General features: G+C 37.9%; 1 protein-coding gene across 2 annotated transcripts in view; it reads right to left on the bottom strand.

Annotated features, from left to right (window-relative positions):
• The window catches only part of LRIG3 (leucine rich repeats and immunoglobulin like domains 3), a 44293-nt gene extending 20747 nt beyond the window's left edge, over window positions 1-23546 (bottom strand). The window contains exons 1-5 of one of the 2 annotated variants that reach the window (XM_052669184.1): window positions 23139-23546; window positions 15097-15168; window positions 14773-14847; window positions 1195-1329; window positions 387-530 (exon numbers count right to left, since the gene is read on the bottom strand). In XM_052669184.1, the coding sequence (XP_052525144.1) occupies window positions 387-530; window positions 1195-1329; window positions 14773-14847; window positions 15097-15168; window positions 23139-23320 (608 nt within the window). In that variant the 5' untranslated portion in view covers window positions 23321-23546. Of the gene's footprint in view, window positions 1-386; window positions 531-1194; window positions 1330-14772; window positions 14848-15096; window positions 15169-22267; window positions 22750-23138 lie in introns of those variants that run through there. The other variant, XM_052669185.1, reaches the window with a different exon arrangement.
• Between the last annotated feature and the right edge of the window lie 432 nt (window positions 23547-23978).

Here is a 23978-nt window from a genome sequence, read left to right as displayed (position 1 = left end):
TCTTTTCCAACCTAAGTGATTCAGTTATTCTAAATGATTCTATGCTTTTACAAACATACAAAGAGACTGATGTAGTCAGTGACATAACTCTATTTCATTTATTAATTTTTCCAATGTTTTTTTTTTTTTACATAAATACTGCTATTTGCTATTAACCTTTTTTTTCTTTTCCTTTAATAAGCAGACACAATTTTAAACACAAAGACTATTCATATCTCACCAATATATAAGACTGGTTTTGTTCAGTATAAAGCTGCAGTTAGTAAGGGCTGTAGTAATGTTTTCTGTGCCTGTCTCTGCGACTGCTTTAATTAAAGGCTAGAGTTCAAGCACTACCAGTGCTTGGAGAGCCTGAAAACAATTAGTCAATTGTAGGCTGCACTTACAGGTGTTGCAGATGGGAAAGTTTAAACATCTTTTGAGGGATTGCTGAAATTCTGTTCCTGTTCAGTTTTAATACTTGAAGTGTGGTAGACAAATTGTCAAAAGTACCAGGCTCCATGGAGGTTATTCGGTTACTGTTAATGTACCTGTTGAAACAATGTCTAGAAGGTTAAATTTACAGTTATTTAATAAAATTTTAATACCAAGTAGTGAAACATAGAGTTCTTAGACTGCTTATACTGTGATAAATGAAATTTCATTAATCGCATTAATCAAAGCTCTTGACAACTCAGTCTACAGTCAAATAGTATTTTGCCACCAATATTTTTCTCTGTTCTGCAAGAGCGCATTATTAGCAGAAGATAGCATGTTGCCAAAATATAGTATGTTGCAACTCCATTACTTTCTTCACAGTGTAGCTCTCTCTTTGCAGTACTGCTATAAAAAACATTAAGGTAAATTCAATGAAGTCCACAGAACTTCATGCAACTCGAGACTAGACCAGCACCCACAGCTTAAATTCATTTTACTATGTAATTTTTCTCTCAAGAGAGACATATCCATTTGTTTCATCTCAACGTTGTTTACTATGAATTAAAACAGTTAATTGCAGCAACTGGTAAATTCAAGCCTACAACTTAGGTTAAGATCAATGGGTAAAAGTAGGAACATTTAGTAAGTGTCAGATTAAAAAATATCTCATTCTTCAACATACAGTTGCCAGCCTAAGCTTGCCATCAAGTTTTTTTCTAAATAACATGGGAAAAGAAAAAAAAAAGGAAAAGAAAATGTAAAGTAGGTTTTACTTACAGATACTTGAGCTGTAAGGAAGGAAATGATGACATTTTTAGCTCTGATATGTTGTTGTTGCTCAAATCCAAAGTTTCTAAACTCTGAAATGGCTTCAGATGTTCAGGTAAGATGTTGGCAATCTTATTACTGGTCCTGAAATTTAAGGATAGTAATTAAAAAAAAAGTGATTTCCAGAGCTTGTTAACTTGTTAACTAAGCACTACTCTTAAAATTAGTACTTAATTTCCCTGCTTGTTCTAATAGGCTGAGCATTAATTTCTAGTTTTCTTGAATTACAAACTAGAATGCTCTGAGCAAACAAGTCATCAACATTTCTTGATTCCTTGAAACATTTTCCCAGCAAACAGGGCAGGGGGGGAGGATGAAGAAGTATTATAATCCAAAAGTATTTCACTGTTTTTAAAATGTTAAAATGAAACACTATGTTCATTAATCTCTGAAAAAATTTAGACATATGTTATTTGCATTGAATATACTATGTCACAATATTGCAATGAAATCAGGTCATAGTTGTTTTTCATTTTAGTCAAACTAACATAACAGTACTCAGACATTCTGCTTCGTTTTTCTGAGAACTCCTACAGCATGAAATTCAAACTGAATTTCCACAAAAATAGAGCTATGTAAGATTGATGACAGTGGATTCCTTCCAGAAAAACATTCTCTAATACTACAATTAGATCTAGTATTTTATCCAGCAAATTTTTCTGTGTTAGCAAAGAATAAAATTTGTGCTTCTCACAACTCTTCACAGACTGTCTGGACATGTTCTTTGGTTAGATTTCAGCTAAGCATCGCTTTCAATTCCACAGTAAAGAATTTACAACTATTTAAAGACATGGCTATCCTAGTCTACTCTAAGAAACATCTCTATTTTCACTTCCAATTAAATGTACTTTTTCTAGCAATGTATTTCATGTTCATGCACAGCAACTACCATATTATTCATCCCAGTTGTATCATACATGGACATCAGCAAAGTGAATAGAGTTATTCGTTGGGGCTAATGGTATGTAGGGGGAAAACATACATGATTAATTAAGTGAATGCAACCCAAAATGATCCTTGTTACACTCTAAAGCTCAAGTCAGTTCTAGCTGTGGTACATTCTGTTCCTAGTAAGACGAATGATCAAAATTTAGGTGCTCTCCTCAACTTCCAGAGACTGAAAGCAAAGGCAATTTCAGGTTAAACTATCAACAAAAATGTTGATTCTGGAAGGTGTTTGCCTTTATTAGAAATAGTTGCTCTGGATCAAATAGTAAGGCATATACTTAGAATGGCATGGACAACCCTCACATAAGCAAGGGAAGGATTACTAAAGACAAAAAAATCCTGACTCAAAAATTGAACCATAAGTTAGATTAATAGGCCTTCTGACCACATGTGGGAATGGATAAATGATCTTGCAACTCCTCCAACGCTGCTCTTGTATCATGTTTCATTACTCAGGCTGTCTGGTAGAGCTATGCTACATTATCTAGGAAAAAAACAACCTCTTAACAGTAAGTTTTTATAATAAATGGAAACAAATTACTTTAATAAAAAAAACCAACAACAAATACCACCATGTGTCAGTTCCACTGTCCAAACAAGACTGTGAGTTAGATAACAGGTCACAGAGTTGCCTTTATGCGTTAGTTTGTTTATAAGGTAATTACTAGCAAGGTATTAAAACTGCCAATTACTTGAGTGACGAATAAAATTTTCCTTGCAGTAAAAGTGTGCTCCAGCAGAAGCCAGCAATTTCCTGAACTGCACGCCTCCTAAATTGCAGTGTGAAAGTGTTCACTTACAGACACAGCTTACACAGTGCTCTCTTTGTGTCAATACTGCTTCATAAAACAGAAATTCCTTACAACTGGCAGGATAATAGCCTCTGTATTACAAAGTTTAGTTGGACCTAATGGAACTGAATAGAAGTCTTACGCAGCCTTCAGATTAGCCCTTAAACTAACTGGCAAATTATTTGATGCAGACCAGATTGCAATAAAAACATAAAAACAAACAAAAAAAAATCAGCTAATTTGTTTCAGGGATTGTTCTTTTTCAGTGATGATAAGGTCATTTAATAGGCAGAAAGTAACTTCTTCACCAAAACAGAGGTCCACATCAAAGTCCTACTCCATCTCACAATGAAAATCAAATGAACCCTTCACCATGCCTTCTTGCCTGTCTGTATTTGTAGAAGCCACTCAAATGCAAAATGCCTAAATGCTTCTCTCCTTACTGCCCCAGCCTCCTAATCCAGTTTTCTCTTTAAAAAATTCAAATGCCATAATTACCCAGCACTGAGAAAATCTCAGTTTTAACGTTCAACCCTAGTTAAAGTGAAAGTCTACTTCTAATTTGACTTTTCTTCATGATCTCCTTTCAGAAATTCAAATAAATATTGTATTCATTCCTTTAATGAGTGCCAAATAAATATCAAAACTACTCAAAAAGATATGATTGAAAATGCAAGCTTATCTAATTGTTACAACAGATCCAAAGAATATCCTCTACCTTGGTACAATCATATGAGTTTGTTCACTCTGCAGAAAAATGTCCAGTTGCTGTAACTACCGTGTTCACACAAAAGGTCTGCATGCTGCACTGCTGCACCAGTTTCATTTTTCAGATCCCGAAGGGAAAATTAAAGCAAGCAGGGATCCCTTTGCAGTAAGTCAACCAGTGCATGAAGTTCTCACAGAAATATGTCAATGGCAAACAGATCACAATTTCTCCATTTGCAAGAACATGTAACTTCCTTAGAATTTTTCCTCATGCACCTGAAGAAAAAAGACCACTGAGGAACATAATCAAACCCACCAAAATATCCACATTAATTTGAGTATATCTCTTGCTGTTCAACTATTTACACCTTGACTTTCAGGTCATAAAGAAAAAACAACCAACCCTACCAAAATAGTGTGCACGTAGGTTGATTTAATCATTTTCACATAAGCCTGAGTGAATACCATCTCAAGACAGAATATTAGTTTTTCATTAGGGTATGAGAAACACTGGATTTTCATTTCCGAATTCATGACTTTAGACACACCAGTAGGTCAAAACATTTACAACAACCCCATCAATCATGATCTCAAGATTCATTCCATATAAACAACAGCTACAACATACCTGACATACTGACTTGTACTTCCCTTGCCTCTAAGGAAATACAAAGCAGGATAGCAATTGCCATATCCATTTTGTTAAGTATTTAGTTAACACTAATTAGATACAGTTCTTATGCGCTGGGGGGAAAAAAATTGTTTTTAAGATGTGAGGTACTATTATTATGTATCTCTTAATAAAGATTGCCAATATGCAATGTTTTTTTATCTCGAAGAAGAATCTACTTAAGCTTAAAAATGAAACTTCATTGATCTGATCTTATGATACAGAAATTGCATCTCCAGATCTGAAGCACTGTTTTTCTTTTCTAAAAAAAACCTCACTACAAAAAAAAAAAAAAAAAAAAAAAAGGCATTCTTCCACTTCCCCTCTCAAGCATAACTTCCCTCCAGGTAGATCTTGATATCTTGATCTGCTCTGTTATGAGAACCTCTTTGTCTTCTAATCCTTTACCATAATTCTAACAAGTACCATGTGTCTGAGTTTGGAGATGGAGCAAAGTGAGAAAAAACAGTTGTCCAAAAAGACAATTTTGGAGAGTTGTCTGTGCAGCCTGTTTCCTAAAACTGTATAACAATTCTCTTTTAACACCTTTGTGATTCTGGACTATCTCCTGTCCCTCATCTAATCATAACCAGAATATATTAAATTCGCATTAGAAACAAATAATCACAGTGAAATCTCTTGGTCACTTGCTAAATATCAAGAAGATATATAAGGAGAAAAAAACATTTTGCTAGGGCTAGATACATCTTTCTTAGCAATACTGAAGCTATGATACTGGGATACTGGGGTATCAGTATCCATACAGATGCTTAGTTTGTCCATCTTCTAGTTACACACTTTCAAGATTAAAACTGGCTTGGAGGTAGCCACGTCAGCACAGGCCAAGTGGATGTGACCATCCATGCCCATTCAAGTACATACACAGTCATCTCCATTATATTACAATATGGCACAAAGTCTACTTTTTCACAGGTTGCTTCAACCTGTTCTTCCTTCCACTCACCCCTTGGTGTCATACGACTCCTTTTACATTTGCTACTTGCACATTTTTCTCAAACGCCTCCAGACTTTTGGAGCTTTCTTGTGAAACAGTTGTGAAGACAATGAGGGGTAGAAAATTTTAGTAGAAAGATAGAAAATGATTGATAGTAAAGATAAAAGATTGAGACTGTAATAAGCTTAGCAAGTGATGGAAGACTACTGTCTTGTGGCTTTTTAGAATGAGAACTTAACTAGTATATACTACAAGAAATAGTAATTTCTATAATAAGAAAGAGAAAAAAAGATCCTTCTTTTTCCTCTGATTAACACACAGTTGACAAGTAAAATTAGCAACACTTTAATGAACAGTTACATCACTTAAAATTCTGTAATTGTGATGTCAAGTTTAATTCTCCCTTTATAATAACTCCCCAGTAGTAATTTGACTACACACTCAAACAACCAAATACAACCAATGAATTAAGATCCTCCAGTTCCTGGAATCTTTGCAACTAGTAGAGATGAAGGAAGAAAGGTTTCACTGGAAAATATTTCTGAGATGATGATGACAGATATAGAGCCAGGCTTACTTGGCAGTTCTACTGGTAAGTCTACAAAAGTCTGCTATCCAGTTCACAGAGGCTACAGGCCTTGAAACAAGTAGCTGTTTTCTTTTGAAGGTCTCCTTCATACCACCAATCCTTGTCCATCCACTGTTTCTTCAGGTCAGATCTTTTTTGTCTTTTTGTGGTATACAGTCTTAAAGCATAACATCAAAACTTGTTAAGTCTATACCTACTGATTCCTTCTCTAAAACTTAGACCAAAGGTTTGCCATTTCCTAAAACAAGCTGGAAAAAGGAGGAGAAAAACACATAGAATGAAACTACTCTAGGATTCAGAGATGATTTAATAATTAAAAGTAGACAGCAGCAAATCCATAGCTCCAAGCAGTTGATACTTTCAAAGCAATTATCTCTTGATTCCAGCCATAATACCAATATAAATAATTAAAATTTCCTTCCAAACTCTTTTCTTGATACTCTGGAGTCTGTTTCCCATTTCACTTTTTGGTCTTTCCGAACTAATCATACATTACTTAGCATGTGATAGTCAACTGAATGCATAACTTCACCATTTTAATGAAGGTAAACATAAACAATGAAAATACAGCTATTTCAGTAGGATCTGACAACAGAAATAATAGCCAACTGCAGACGGTGCACTCCATGACTATCATTTAATGCTAAAATCTTAAACAACTGTAGTTATGACCTAGATTTAACACAGCGTAACACCCTCCAATTTTATAAATCATATTTTTATCTGATTTATGAACTTATTTAGTAAAAATGTGTTTTTTGTTGTTTGCTTTTTTTTTTTTTTTAATTTGTTTAAAACAGAGCCAACTCTTGGAGAGTGCAGACTGAAGCCCAGGTGCTTCAAACTGTACACCCTTCTAGACCTACTCAATCTCAACTGTTGGGCAACAAGTTGAGAGATCTTCTCCCTGTCCACTTCTAGTTCATTCAAGATGCTGAGTCACCACATAACCTCTCCTCCCTTGCAATAACCATCTATCACAGTACTATGCTAAAAATCCAGCTCTTATGATGTCTGGCATTTAATGTCTTTCCAACTTCTCTTGTTCCCTGTACTGTCTCACAAAATATGGCATCGCTCTTGTGGTAAAATTTCCTACCATTCTTCTACTTTGTTACATGGGAGTAGTACTCTCTGTTTTTCTGAACCACAATTATTCTTTTTAATTCATCTTTAACACTGTTGATCAGAAAAACAAGCCTTTTTTTTTTTTTCCCCCACTATAAGTAGTTCATAAAATTTGCATTCATTTCCATTCTCATTGCAAAAGCATTCATACAGACTCTATATTTCTGCTACAGCAAATTCTGTGTTTCCAGATATTTCTACTCTTTACCAACACTCAATCTAAATTGCTGTTATAAAAATCTAGTTTCCATGTCTGCAAGTCTGACTAAGACAGGTTCCTTTTCAAATTCTTTCATTTACTTCCTCTTAGTCTCCACACCAAATGTCAAAGACTGCAGAAACTAATTCCAGTAAGTTTTCTGCTCTAATTTTTTGCTCACAACTTCAGCCCAAGTCACACATGGTTTACCACCACTCTCATTTTTAGGACTTTCTCCAAGCTGCCTTGTGCCTGAAGGCCAGTCTGGCATTCCTCTATCCTTTCTTTCAATCCTTCTTCAAAACAAACTCTTCCAGGCAGCATCCAAATCTTAATCCTTCCCATAATAAAGTGGTAACTGAAGAGATGACAAGGATGTAAAATATTTGACCAAAATTTTCTTAATATTGGGAACCAGACTACAGTTTAGTATGCTGACTTTATAAACACACAATACCGCTTTCTCTGACAAGCACAGAAGGGAAAGGCATTCACTCCTACTGAATATAAGCTTTCATTTTCAAGAGCAGTGTCTGAACTTCTTTCTCATGACTATAGCTTACTAAATACAATGGAGACAGCGTTCTGGATTCTAAACACAGCTGCCATTCCCAATCTACTGCAAGAAGACAGATTTATCATTCCTACCTCCATTACAAATAATCTTGCAAACAATGATTATGAAAAAAATATGTATTTTCCAAAAGCACTTCGCAGAAGTTCTCCTAGTTGAGGTGCCACCAAACTATTCAAATCATTGCTCTACTTCTACATTGGCAGTTGAGCAGATGTGTAAGATATTCTGTGTGTTCACTTCAACTAATTAAATTGTACTTCTCAAGACGACTACTTGAAGAATGATCTTGAATACTCCTTATCTGAAACCATATTGACATATACATTTCCTTATTTTAAAATGTGCACACAATATTAAAATAAGATCATTTCTAAACAACATGATACTTTTTTCACTAGCAACATTTGTGCATAAAGCTAGATAGGTATTTAACTATATGTTGATTAATCGACGTCAGGAGGAGATAGCACACATTAATTAATTAACAATGAAAATCCACAAGTCTGTGCTCAATTACTGCCCCTCAAAAGCAGGTTCACTCTTTTGCTAAAAAAAAAAGAATAATAATAAAAAAAAAAATGGAAGAATGGAGAAAGCTGCCATAGATGAATTTACAATTTTCAGCCGAATGGCTGAAAAGTTTTTTCAGGTGCAAACTGTAGCATGGTCTCTGAAGGGCTGGTTCTACTTGTTGCTCACCTAACCCACTGGAGAAGATACGTAAGTTTAATGTCTACTACGCTGTATAAGCAAGTTCTGAAATTTTAATTTTAAATTATTGTTCATGGCTTAGATAACCTTGCTGATTTATTTTCTCTTTGAAGAGAATGACTTTCCACTTTTTCAAGCAGCACTTTCAGCTTTGCTTTTCAAAAGTGTTCTTTGAACACCAAAGAAATTAAAAAATGACTAGTCAGAATCATTTTTGAAGAGCTGATCAGAAAGCTACATTTAAAGTTGGAACAATTTTAATTATGCAATCCCAGCACTCAACTAAGACTGGCAATTTCTCAATACTTCTGGCACATGTCATACCCTGAGTAGTATTTCTGTTAATAATTTTTTGTTCATTAACTTTTTTAAGCATCCAGGAAACAAGACTTGTACATGTGTCTTCAAAGGCAATGCCTTTAGACTCAGAACATACTTACATACAGACACTGCAAACTGAATGCTGTTGAAAGCCTTCAGAAAACAGATCTGTAGTTTCAGGCCAGCACTTAACAGACCAGCATGCACGCTACAGAAAGTCTCCTCCATGCTGGCCAACATTGTTCATCACTGCAGAACCCAAAACCAAACCTCCTTGCTTCAACTGCCTTAAGTGTTAACAGTTCTCTCAGGTTGCAGACAAAATCAAGCATAACATTGTATATTCTACATGCCTCTTACAAAAAGAGGCAACATTCTTAATTAAAAATAAATAAATAAACAAAACAACAAAAAAAGAACATAATACAAGTAATATACTAATGCAACATTTGAAAAATGAATGTTGCGTTTCCTACTCTGGCATTACTAAAACTGAATGTTTGTCATCTTTATTAATGTGAGTAATTTCTAGAACGTAATCTATCTAAATCACCTGCTCCACATGTACCAATAGTTTTAAAACAGATAATTTTTATTTAACTAAAAGTAAAATCCCTAACTACTTAAAGCACTCCATCATTCAAAGCTAGCCTAATGTTAGAATTTCACTATACACCATAGAAACTTTGTCATATGTGGCTTTTCTAATCTCTACTGATGATATGATTATTACACAACATACTCCAGATGTGGGGGCAAGAAACTTGTTGGTTTTTTTTTTGTTTGTTTTTTTTTTTTTTTTTTTCCATATTAATTCTAGTTATTTTTCTAAGAATAATAAAATTTAGTTATGGATGTTGGATACTCAAGAGTCACACCATCCCTCTAAAGTCACTGACTGAGGCCTTCCATTTTCCATAGAACTAAATACAGGAATACAACACACTGGCAGTTTTGGATGGCATCCATGAATTTTTTAGTGTGTGTGTGTGTGTGTGTGTGTGTGTGTGTGTATTTTTTTTAATTCAACACATGAAAGATAATGGGTTTATTACCCATACCACATATCCTTAAAATCTTAAGCAGTGATTTACAAATTCTGCAGCATTAAGTGCCTTTATTCCATACAAAGCATTAATTACATGAACTAGTTATTATTTTTTGAAGATTTTTAAAGTAGAATGTGTAGCCAAATGACAGTTAAAAGCCATATAGGACTTATGAAAGCCATATAAAAGAGTGATGCACTTATATTACTCAGTTTCAATCTATTTCTTCATCTTCAGTAGCATGGCTTTCCCCTACGATGGTAAATCACAGCCCCAAGTATCTTTAAATGTCCTTTGTCACTGACTGTACTGAGAGGTTTCCAATTATTTGTAATTAAAGAAGATTACATTCAGAGTAGTTTTTTTATTAACCCAAATAATTTCTTGAGCATTTAATGCACCCTAACAACACATCTTAGATCCACACTTTGGTATCATGTGTCACACGCACACACAAAAATGACAACACTGGATGAACTTTCAGCCTTGTGGGAAATCATGACTTGAGCCTGATCTGTACTATCAGCATTAAAAGATATAAGTCATATCAGTTATGTACATCTTCCCAAAAATGGAGCCAAGATCTCTAGAGTAGTGGGAGAAGATATTATGTCTACTGCAATAAACTCAGATCTTGTATTTTATTTTGTTTGGTTTGTTGATTGCTTTTATATGTTTGTTTGTTCTTTTTCCAGTGAATTGTTGACACACTGTGGAGAAGTTCCGGTACAGTTTTTGAACATTAATAGCTTACAACCACCAAAGCATCATGTTGATATGTACTTGATATATACTTATCTACTACCCTTAAACAAGCACATACAATGGACACCTTAATCACCTTAATTCAAAAATCACTTCCACTCTTTTAGAGTGTGAGTTTAAGAAACCCGGATTCAAACTTGGTACCAAACTTTACGACAATGATATACCTAAGCTACAAGGTCTTTATTCTCATGTATCAGTATCACAGATCCTGGTTCTCAGGATAAATAGGACAGGACTGGTACATTTCAGACAAAGAGCATCATTGAAATGGGAAACAACTTCAGAAATTTTCTGCTTCTCCTGGAAGAAATGCTTGTTAATGTCCATCTCTCGACACAATGATCCATCAATACAGAAATAATGAAAAATCACTCATTTTTTGTCCCATAAGTGCAGAATTTTCTAATACAAAACTAGTACAACCATTTAAGCAATTTCTACATCAATTTAACTGTTTTTTAAAAGCACTTCAGCATTGCCAATTAAGAGATTTGGAACATTTCAGTTCCAGGAAGAACACAAGAAGATCTACATCACTGTGGATGGCATCCAAGCACTATGCAGTTTTAAGTTACCAGTTATCAAATACAGCATTCTACCAAAATCTTGTTTTCTCCAGCACACTGGTAACCTGGTCACCTGACTACAGCTATTGTTCCAACTGGGGAGCTGGAAATCTCTGGCAAATAGCTGAACATTTTCTTTACACCTTGATGAACTACTTTCTGTCTTCTCTCCCAGAAGCCAGTGAAAACAGCTGGGTGTCTAAGGAGAATGGAGAGCTGAATAGTCCATTTCAAATAATTGACTTAAATGATCAAACATGCTGAAAGATGTTATCAGACCTTTGCAAGTAACATCACTGTAAAAATGGGCATGTGCAAGTACATTTGCTAGACATAAGACAAAATACATATTCATCACATGAATGAAGTATTAGATGCATCTCCAGCCACGTAATGAGCGTATCTGCATTTGAGTCTGTATTCCTTCCCACAGACATATATCTTTCGAGGGTGCTGGGTGATGGGGGAGGGAGCTGGAAGTGTCAGTCTGATACCCTTGCTTCTCCTGGTGTTCAACTCTCTACTGGTATCCAGGAAAAACAAGTTGTTGACACCACTGATTAACGTTACTGATGGACTTTGTCCACAAGACCAGGAACATCTATTGCTCCAGGTATGTTTTATCATGTGTAATTCAGCAGTATGAAAATACGTAAGCTAGATAAATATCCATTAGATAGCTATAAATGAGGTAGATCCAGAAATAGAAACTACACTAACATGACAATCCACCCATGCTTGTTTATACCACTCAAATGATTTACACATACAGTTCTGTATGGGGATACCCGCAGCGTCATTTATTCACTGTAGACATGTAATCGTTGTAAATTTCTTTGCAAGGAAAGAAAATTCCCACAAAAGAAGTAAAATTCTAAGTCTTCACTGATCAGCTGATGATTACTTGGAAAAATTTTTCCACCATGGAAAAAAATTTTTTAACCAATACAGATTTTGCCTAGAAGGGAGGCCATTCCACAGCATTCCTTGAGGACTCCTTGGAAGAAATAACTGGCTTTTCAACTGATACAATTAACAGATGTGTAAGGAATGCAATCAAATCAAGTTCCCAAAGACTAGCAATCTCTTTTCTGCTATTATTTCTATGTCAGAACAAAGACTCAACAATGAAACAGTAGTTAGTTTTGGAAAGGTTCCACAAGCTCTTTTCATTCTGAAAGTTGAAGACTGCATAAAGTCATCAGAAGTATATACGAAGAACAATTATTCTTTCAAAAGTGGTTTGAAAAATTATAATCGTTCCATACATGTCTTCTTCGCATGACTTAGATATATATATTAACCCAGTTTGATTCAACCTCTCCAATTAGTGAAGATATTTTGTCACTTCTAAAAAACGATCAGATTAAAATATGTGCATTTCATATTAGTTTGTTTTTGTTTTTTTTGTTTTTTTTTTTTTTTTATGTCAGACAATTGCTGCATGCTTATTCTGCTTTATTTCTCCTGTTGTAAAAATTAGACTTAACATCTTCCTACATAAATGATTTCTAAGCTGTAAGGTGTTTGAAAGAGAAATCTTTGTAAGCAGAACAAGATGCTTTATTTTTGGAACAATGCAATACCACTCTAATTATTTGTTCTCTCTACATACATTCCAATAAGACAAATTATTTATTAACTACTACACTCTGATCATTGGAAGTTAGCATAAATTACTTGAGGAATTAGTTCTACCACATTAATCTCAATGAATCCTTACAGTGGTCACACAATCTATATTAAACCTCAACTGGAGCATACCTACTTTCAGTAATCTCACAACATCATATAGAAGTAATTGAAATTAGAAAGAGAACAAGCTAGCGCTCAGCCAGACCAACTTTAAATGCATTAGTAGTATAACATTTAGAAAAACTTTTTTTTTTTTTTTTTGGTATCTTGTATTCATGAGTATAAAATAGAAGTATTGAGAACAGATCTACCAAAAGTTTTCCTACGTTTGACCACTGACAAATGAACCAAGCTAGTGACTTAAGGATATTGAACAAACAATTCAGTATTGATCAATTTTGGTTCTTTCAAAGGAGAACAAAAATCTTTGCACAGTTGAAGAAAGACATTTTTACATTCATCTGAACTATTTGTATTTCCATGAGAAGGACTACAGATGTAAGGACAAATTCTTGATTTCATATTCATCACAGATAAGGCAGGAGGATATCATATTCTTTAATACTTCCAACTTTGTGATAAAGGGAACCTTATTAATTTTTTTTTTTTTGGAAGAAATACATTATTTAAATTAATGAGATGCTTAAAATACAGAATGCTATGCCAGTGTAAAAATGATGTCAACTCTAATGCAAAATAGTAATAGATGACATGCTTAAAGTAAATAGTTATTAGTCAGACAGCATCTGCTCCTTCTTTCATTCTTTTCTGATCCTGATTTGTAAGAAACCACATCAGTATCAAATGTCACTTAGTTCTTATTCAAACAGAGCAGTCCAGACACAGTGGCTGCACCAGCTGACTTAGCTGACCTGGGTCTAAAGTAAAAACAAACCCCTATAAATCACCAGCTGTAAGCAATTGAACAGTGATCAATTTAATTAACTGAACAGCTTTCTGAAGTTTACGGTATTGTTTTAACCCTTCAGGCTTCCTCATGAAAGGTAACTTGCAATTTGTATTCAAGGGTAGGATTTGGCCAGAGGGCTACATATTACTAGGTTTAAACACTTTAGATTCCCACTGATAAAGCCCAAGTCCCACATATCAAAACATGTCCTTTTTCCACCTCCCCTTAGGAGTTGGATAGCAGGATTTTTTTCAGCATCTTAGAGAAATCATACCACATGGTGGAGAGGGAGGAGAACAAATTAAACGGATTTCAGATTTCCTCTAAAATCAAGTGTTTTAGTTTGGGGTCCTATATGCCTCTTACAATTTTACACCCATCTTACAGATGCCACATGAAGTAACCCAGTAATTTATTTCAGACAAAATAATGAACATGGACATAACTGTGTGTCACAACTACAACCACAGAGTTTTATGCTACACACAAAAGTGGCCTGAAAAATACATTTTAAAGAGACTTGCACAACATCTTTTAACATAGATAATTGTCCCAAAGTTGCATGTCAAGGGGATTTCCCCACACTGCCCACTGAAATTAATGGAATGATTCTGCCATGATTTAATGCAATTGGGATTTCAGCCAAAATGCATAACAGTAGAGTATAACTCCTGTTATACAAACTTGTACAACACAGACTTTAGAGCATTTACTAATGTTCATTCAGTGCCTAGGACAACAGAGCTGAGGCTTCTCAGCACTACCACAACATAAATTAATTCTAATACAGTCTTTGTATCTGAGGGAAGCATAAAAACTACAAGGATTAAGCTCAATTATACACATTTTAAACAACCTGCTAAATAACATGACATAATCAACTTCCTAACCACAAACCACTCTATTTCCAATTATTTTACTTTAAAGTCTGTAATGCATGTATTTCCACTAACCCTGCAGAGTCAGTTCCACTAACTAGGGACAAGAATAGGATCTACTTACAAAGACAGAAGAGTTATATTTGCAGAGACTGGTCCCAGATTTGGAATGATCTCCAGTTCATTGTTGTTCAACTTCCTATTTATATAAAAATAAAGTTAATGTTGAAGTAAATCAGAAGTACACCCATTGGATTTCCTAAATTCCTGAGCAGTGTCAAAATTTGAAATTAATTCCAGTTTCACATAATGTAAGATTTCAGAATAACAAACATCTTTGCCAACAAATTTTCTCTAGGTATTGATATCCCTGCGAAACAATTAGCCTATACAAACCACTTTTTTTTTTTTTTTTTTTTAATTTTTTAATTAAGACAAATGAACTTACACTTCCCGAAGACTATGAAGGTGATCCAAGAAATTGGCCTTGATTGAAGATAATTTGTTGTGACTCAGATCCCTATGAGGTTACAAAAATAAACAACCTGTCAGTTTTGCCATAGACTGTTGAGTAAATCAAGACAATTACAATTAAGAATATGTTATAATTTGTTTCCAAGTACATAAAATTATTTGCTTTACGTTAGTAAAATTAGAATACAAACTCACTTAAAGGGTTCAAATAAGTGCAAATACCTTAATCACATTCTTTGGCACTATCAAAGAATTTCGTGAACAATTTAAGGGAATTGTTCATTTGGGGTTTTGTGTGTGCATATGTCTTTAAGTGTTTAAGACAGATGACAAACATTTCAACACGCTGACTTACATAGAGCATCCTCCCTACCTTTCCAGGGAAAAATCTGGCTGAAGCATGCAGTTGACTGCTAGGAAAATTCATAAACCAAGACTCATTGCCACCTCAATCTTGAATCAATTACTGCATCGGTATCATTCTACTCTTCCTGCTTGCTTCTTTAAAGCAGCTCACAAGTCCTAGCTACACAATGAGGACTGTACATCAATCTCAATTCTATTTTCACACAATTCAGGGCCAGCAGAATCAAATCTAGTATAGACCTTAAGTAGCATCAGAAGAAAATATACACAAGAAGGCATCTACTTTGAATTTTTAAAAGTTTATGTATTATTGACATTAATATTACATTCAAATGCACCTGAAGTAGCTCCCCCACTTAGCTTGTACCACTCTGCACTAAAGATCCCAAAATATAATTTTGATACAGTTTACAAGAAACTTTGCTAATGCCTTTGCAGACAAAGGTGCTTGCTGTGAAACAAGCTAGGGTACTATGAACGCAACATGCTTTCTTGACCATTGCCAAGAAATTCATTTCCCTACAGATACCATGCATCTCCACTGTACATCCTCCTGACCATTTGAAATCATCATGAAATACAGTCCTAAGAAACACTTTCTGTGGTCTCACAAGTACTGAAAAGATCATGGAAATAGGAGAGTAATTGCACAACAGAAGACAGAGAAGCTGATCACAGAAACTCAAACTGTGGAGATTAGCCAAAAGATTTCCAGCTGGCCTCATTATCAGAGATAGCTGTGTTGAAGGCCTCCCTCCTTTTTAGTCATCCACCCACCACAAACTGCAAGGTCCTACTCCTTGTCACTATCTTATCTGCAGTGATACAGCTGTCTGCAGAGTGCTTGCTGTACATTATAACAGTTAGTTTATAACACAAGCTCCACTATTTTTAAGGAGCTCTTAATCTTATGTGAGAGTTTGCAATTCAGGCCCACATAGAATTGCATCAGTGCACTTCAGCAGCAAGCAGCTTCAGCATCTGGTTAAGGGGCATAGAAATTTCTCACACTTAACACTTTTTCCAGTGCTAACTGAGCACTGGATCCGAAACACTCAACAAGATGCCTGACCATGATATAAGGGCTGCTCAGAAAGTAATGCCTCCTGTTTCTGGCCCACGGCATCAGAAGCAGATGTTGGCAGTGTAGTAGTAGAGGTTGAACCTTCCCACCAATATTCAGTTACATTTTGTTGCTGTGATGGTAGCAGATGGGCAGTCTGACAAAATGGCACCTGATACGGAAACACATACAAAGCAAAGGTGTCACTGAATTTCTCCATGCAGAAATGCATGGAGATTATGCATTACCATGCACTTGTACCCACTGACACACATGGGCACCTACTGAACAAATGGAAACCAAACAGTGGATGTGAACATAGTGAGGTGGTGGGTGGTATGAAAGCAGCAGTAGTTCACCTCTACTGGTGCAGACATGCTACAAGCATGGCATGCAGGCTCTTGCTCATCACTGACAAAAAAATAAAAAGTAAAGCAGAACTAGTGGTGACAACTATGTTGAAAAAGAGTGCTTTGCAGTTGAGAACTTGCTTTATCAAAATAGTTTTACCATGCTCTTTGTGTCTGTTGTAGTTTCCATGGAAATAAATAGGAGGCATCACTTCTGGAGCAACCTATGTAAAATCTGGAAAAATAACGCCAAGAGTGACAAGAAAGCACTGGAAATCAATGTCAAGGCCACCACCAAGACAGGTACTCATAAGGCAATTAAATTGTGAAGTGTATTTTCAACTGAATCTTGAGGAAACTCCAGGAGACCGTACTTTTTGGGGGAGAATATGAGTCAGCACAGTCACAGATGATGCCTCGCAGAGGGTTCTGTGGCTGTCACACATTATCTGCTCTCCATCTACAGTCTCAAAGCAATGACCCCTCATGATGTGTACCACATATGGATTAGAACCACCTCACAGCAAACCAGTTTCAGGGTACACGTTAGGTGCTCCACTTTATGACTACGCCTTGAGCAACTCCAGATCTAGAGAACAAGTTTATATGCAAGAAGCACTGTAGGTCCTTGGACACAGACATAATCCTGAGATCCAGTCATGCACCTCTGCTTCTCAAGGAGCACAAAAGACAGCAAAACCATGTTTTAAACTCCTCCTTTTGGTGACCTATGCAGTACCTTTTGCCAGGACTGACATCTGTTCTCTAAGACTTCTCATCTGCATCTTCCCAGCTCCACTCCAGCTGGCCACAGTCAGCACACAGTGAAGGCAGTCTCCACAGAAGGCATAGCTGCCCACCCCAGGGCAGCTGTACAAGGTCTTGTGGGACTGGCTTCCCTGCAGAGGGGATACCACAAAATCCCTCACATGAGTAGGACTCAAGTCACTCACTTCCCAAGTTAGAAAAAGCGAGACAATCCTCACCTCTGTTTTGTTGTTTTTAAACCAGTTAAAAAAAAAAAAACCTAAAAATAATCCCAGCCACATACGTGCATTACAAACAGCATTGATCAGACCCAGGCTCTGGGGTGCTGCTGCTAGGTTTTCCAAACTTGTGCACCATAAGAGCATGCTCAGAACAGAACTGCAGGTGTGGCAGGCATTTATGCAGCACAAAGAAGGTGGGGGCAAGTGCTGAGGGAGGCCCCAGAGAAGAGGCACACCCTCCACCACATGCAAGTGACCACAGAGGGATGATTTCTGGGATCCAGCTCAGGTTTCGCACACCTGATATTGTACACCTGTGTCTTCTTCCAGGTGTCTGAACTCCTAAAGATTTTCCTCTTAAGAGATGGAAAACCAATACAGTGCTAACATTTTCAAGAAGCCACAAATGTTAGTTTCATCACTATGATTTTGAGTTCTCCTGTAAATGAGGTTAACCACACTTGAGTTAGAGGATTGCATCTTTTGCTGCTTAAAAGTCTAGTGCAAACATTTGTCTGGCCATAGACTTCAGAAAAATCCAGTTGTTAACATTTGAAGACACCAGCTGTACAGATTAGGGATTCTCATACTGACTTCTTAAATGAAAAAATATGCTGTAACAAAGACCTAGGTTTTATTAGTGATGGGAATCTAACTTGTTGCCTTAAAGCAGACAGAGTAGAGACAATTTTTACTCTTAAACATAACCCAGTATTTGGCCTTAGTCTGTAGGGATTATAAGAACTATGCAAATAAACAGCCAAAGTTTAGCGAAGTTATGGCAGCTAGTGCCTAATTTGTTACTGTTCCTCATGCTTTAGAAAAGATTTAGGAATCAGCAATTATTTCAAAGAGGTTTCAGTGTTACTTCTAAAACCCTGCATTTCTTCACCTAAAAACCCTGCAAAAGCTTTATTTAAAATGTCTTTGCCTAAAGGACCTACCAGACAGTAACAGACATGAGTAGATTTGTTCTGCTGGAGTTATAACATGTTAAAAAAAAAAAAAAAGAAAAAAAAACCTGGCAGAGTCCTTAAACTATAAAAATCCTGCAATTACAACCACTGCTGTGCATGATCACCACACTGGAGCCAGACACTTTCACTCATAGCTCAAGTTCACATCCATCTGGAGTCTATCAAGGCAACCGTGAGCGTAACAACTTGCACTAGGTTTCAAACTATTATGTTGTGCTTGTCTTTAAACATCAAGGATACTCTGAAATTTTCCACATAGCAAGTACCTTAAAAAACACACACAAATTCCTCACTCCTGGTTTACTCACAACAGGTTGTCAAACTCAAAGCAAAACAATAAGAAAAACAGAAACTCCAGACTATATCAAATAGCCACTTTCACACAGCTTCATACGTTGTTGGGCAAACTATGAATTGGAGACGTTTTAGTAGACATTATTTCAATACTGCTGACATAGGAAACTTCAGAAAAGGATTCTTGCATGTTAATTTGTAAGTTGAATCATAGTAGCTGAAAGTGAACTACATATTACAATATATATCCTTTACTAGTGTTTTAAGTGAACCTTAAACCCATAGAAATTTCTGAGATTTATAAGCCCTGGATATGAGGTACACCTTAAATGTAACATTTTAGCATCCCTGTTCCAAAGCTACTAATGCACATCAATTCAATACATTTCTCAGCATGTCTCAAAACAGATACAAAGAAAAGACTCGAAGGAACAGTAGTGATTCATTTTCATTTGGAAAAGAGCACTGACAATACCGAAAATACAAAAATCATTACTATGCATTTTTCCATTTCTGAATTTTTCCCTCTCTGTTGAAACCACATTACAAGGGAGGAGAAAATCTCCACTGTGATTACTTTTACTACTAGAATTTCAAAATCCATTACAGATGCAATAGTGAAAACTCTCTGAAACTCTATTTTTATTAAGAAATCTTCATAACAATAAAATATATATACCTGTTCATCTCAGGTTCTAATGAAAGCGATTAAGCTTTTATCAGATTGCCCCCTCTTTCAAAAGCTTGGCATAGTTTTTGAGGCCCTTTAAAAACCTGTTTTATTAAATACTTTATACTCCCTTTTGTATGAACACCTCTCATAACTCAACCTCTGCCTTCAAAAATGAAAATGCAACTCTGAACATTGATCTTGATATGATAAAAAAAACCTGAGGCCTAATGAATAAAGGGAGAGAGCGAGCATTTCTTCACACATTTATAAACATAACTTTTAGACTCTACTTAATTTACAACACTTAGTTACAATTATCATCTTCTTCCTTAGAGAACTCAGAAACCTGAGCCCCAAGTCAAATTTTAAAATGCAAATCCAGCAACAGCTCCTTAATCAGTCCCACTGGGGCCTATAGAGCTGCTAATTCAGCAGAAATCAAGAGAGCTGAAAAACAAAAAGCCAGGCTGTAGCTGTTTTAAGACACTGATCCAAAGTGACTCATAAATCAGTTTGCTATGTTCAACTTTTAGTCTGGAAAATATTGAAAAACAGCTGTGAAAACCATACGGCCCTTTTTTCTGGCAATTCTGGTAAAGAACTAGAGGATTTATAAAATGTAAATACTAAAGATGTAATACAAACACAAGTGAAAGCCATCTTTCAGATTTTCCCTTCTGTCCTGCTGACAGTTTTAGCATTCCTAGGTGAACCTGGCACGGAGAACTCAACAAAGCCTCTGAGAATTCACAAACACTGAGGACGCTGGCCGCCATTCAAACTCTCTTCCTCCCTCCACTTCTGGCTATGAAACATCAGCTCTAAAGCAGCAACATTCTCTCCATCTCAAGACACACACACACTAGAAGTAAATTGAAATCTAACTTTAAAACCATTTGTACACAGTCATTACAAATATTTATCAGCTTCCAGTGAATTGTTATCTTCTGCAGCATTACAGAGGATGATATTTCTGGCTAAAATCACAGCAAAGCTGGCAAGCATACCCTGTTTACACCCTATTTCATGAAGCCATTTCCACACATAGCAGTAACCTCACATTTGCTATTAAAAAAATAGGAGAACTCAGTATACAGGTCCACTTTCTGATTTTTTCCCTTGCACACTCTATGGTCAGACAGCACTTCGCAAACTCCTGTTTTATCTCAACAGGGATACAAAATGAAGGAAAGGCTGAACAAACTCAGAAGCTGACTTCACCGGATGCACTGTCTGCCTGGGAGTGTAGATGGACAGGGGAAGGTGTGAGGTTCGGCGTAGGCCCAGACATTCTCATACAGAAAAGCTTGCACTGTTCTGCCTGGGAAAGCTTGCCTGCCTATGCTGAGAACATTGTGTCACAGTTGTTTTCCAAGGAGTGTTGGAATCCCTGCAATTAAACAGCTAGCCTTTGGCTATATATGCTATGGACTTCCACGAAAATACAGTAAACATATAGCAATAAAATTCATAAACAGTCTTTTACAGTTTGTAAATGCAGAGTTTGTTGCAACAATAACTCAGCTTATTCAAACCTTTTTTGTATATGTAAAACTGAACAGCGTTATCTTACACGTTGTGCAATCAAAGCTCCAAGTACTTAAGCAACTGGAGGTGAAAGACAATGTTAGCTCTTCCTCTGCCACATTCTTAAGACGGGAAGGAAGAAAGAGTTGGATACTTCCAAGTCATTTGACACAAACAAAAGAAATATTTACACAAAAGCAGCCAGACCACATGGTTGAAGACACCTACAAAGACATACTCCTGTGAGTTTAAGACCAAGTGACACAGCTGTCCAATGAGTAATCACAGCAGGGTTTCTTACAACAGACCAAAGCTTATTTATACAAGTGGAACTTATTTTCTCACACTTTTGAAGGAATGTGAACTTACATGAGGGTAATTTACACTACCAAGGGAATTCTAATTAGGAAAAAAAAAAAAAAAAAAAAAAAAAAAAAAAAAACAAAAAAAAACACCACATCCTTGTGCTAGCAAAAAAGCCCTGCAATGTGTTTTATTCTTCGGTAAAGTAAGAGCAATAGACATATTTGGATCACTGCTAACATAAAATAACTTGAAAGCAGTTCCAAGAACAGAAGTTCTGTGCTCTTCCCCCCCCCCCTTTTTAATTTTTATTCAGCGTGCTGTCACATCTGAGTTTTATCTTACCAGCATTAAACTAAGAAAGCAAGCTGCAAAGTCCAGCCGAGTATCAAAAATACCTTCCATTTTGTCAGAAACCTTATGTTTGCATACTAAAACAGTTCAAAAGAACAGGAGAGATGAAATTTAATAGGAAGCCTAGCCAAGCTGTTGAATGTAAAGCAAATCTGGCACTTGATTCATATCCTTCGATCACATAAACCAAAAGAAGAAAAAAGTTTCTTTCCCCTCACACTTTCCTGATCTGCTCATGGAAATATTCACCTCCTGCAGCCTTTCGTGTGCTCAGTGCCATATGGTGTCAATACAGCCATCCACATTTCATGAGCAAAGCAGCATGACCTCCAGACGAGGCAATTGAGCAGAATTAGCCACAACTAATTGAAAGTCTTCCTGTTTACTTTAAAGTCCTTATCTCGATCTGCTTTGGAAATGTAATAGAAAATTACGGCGACTAATACAGAAGATATTTGAATGACAAGAGATTAAAAACAAATGTGCCAAGTGCCCCGGCTCTTTTCAGGTCTACAGAAAGCTCCCATAATTCATGCTTTGTCCATAAAAGTTTGTCACAGGAGGCAAATTCCCTACACATGGCATTTCACTAACGCGTTACCGAGAATTCCATAAATCCGTGTCACCGAACCACACGTGGCAACTCCCGGCGTTAGGAAAGTTATTGAAACTATCGGGAATGAAAAGCGAGAGCTACAAAAATAACACCGAGACCAATAAGATATAAGCTTCGTGGGTTTGGGGTTTTTTTTAGGGTTTTTTTTTTTTGCTTTTTTTTTTCCGGCGCAGAAACGAACGCCAGCTCAGAGATTCCGCACGTTCTCGTTGGGAGAAAACTTTTTTCCCCCTTCCCAGAGCAGCAGCAGCAGCAGCAGCCGCCGCCGCCCCCCGGGGCCCAGCGCGACGCAACGCCTCAGCCCATCGCGGAGCCCCGCAACCCCTGACAGCCCCCTCCCTTCTCCCTCCTGCCGACAGCCCCGACGCGCACCGCCGCAGCATCACGCCGCCGTTTCCCTCCCCTGAGCCCTGCCCTCCCCGGCCGCAGGCGGGCAGCCCCCAGCGGGCGGAAGATGGCGGCCGGGCACCCCCACACCCCGCGCTGCCGAGACCCCATACTCACAGCTGCACCGCCCCCCGCGGCAGCCGCTCGGGCAGCCGGCTCGGCTCCAGCCGGCTGCAGGCGACGAGATGCCCGGCGCAGCGGCAGGACGCGGGGCAGCGGGCGGCGGCGGGGCCCCCCAGCAGCAGCAGCAGCAGCAGCAGGAGTAGCGCCGGGAGGGCGGCGGACGCGGCGCGGGGCATGGCGGGTTCGGTGCTGCTACCCGCGTCCCTCGCGCTGCCTCGTGGACAGACAGACCTCCCGCCTCTCTCTTTCTCCTTCAGCGCGGGTGGCGGCTCCCGCTCATGCCCCGGAGCTACCGCCGAAGAGGGAAGGCGGTGAGGGGAGCAGGAGGAGGAAAAAAAAGGGAAGGAGCGGGGATGGGGGGCACGCGGCACCGCCAGCCACTCCGCAAACTTTGCAGCGCCTCAGCCCGCCCCCGCCCGGCCCGGGGAGCCCCGAGCGCCGCGCGGCCCGCCCCGCCCGCAGCCCCCTCCCCCTGCCGTGTGACGACTACAACCCCCGGCCCGGGCCACCCCGGCCTCGCCCCGCTCGGGGGGGGACGGCCGGCATAGCTTCTTTGCCAACTGGCCCCAGTGCCCGCTTTCCACTCGGAGGCCGCTGAGCGAGCGCCTCAGAGCGTGGCGGGAGCGGACGCGGGCCCCGCTGCTCAGACGCGGGGTTCCCCCCGGCGGTGCGCTGATGGCGCGAGTCGGAACGGTCTCGGAGCGGCTCCGGAGGCTCCGGCAGGTTCCCAGCCAAGGCTGGGGTCACTGGCATGTAAAAGGTGAGGTGAGGTTAACTCCTGCCTTCCGGGTCCTGCGCGGCTAGTCCAGACGCAGTAATTAAGCCCATTATGTT

Source organism: Tympanuchus pallidicinctus, unplaced genomic scaffold (genome assembly GCF_026119805.1).
Source record: "Tympanuchus pallidicinctus isolate F22 unplaced genomic scaffold, pur_lepc_1.0 scaffold8, whole genome shotgun sequence".
In the NCBI taxonomy this organism is placed as follows: Eukaryota; Metazoa; Chordata; class Aves; order Galliformes; family Phasianidae; genus Tympanuchus; species Tympanuchus pallidicinctus.
This window is presented reverse-complemented; position numbering and strand designations above follow the sequence as displayed.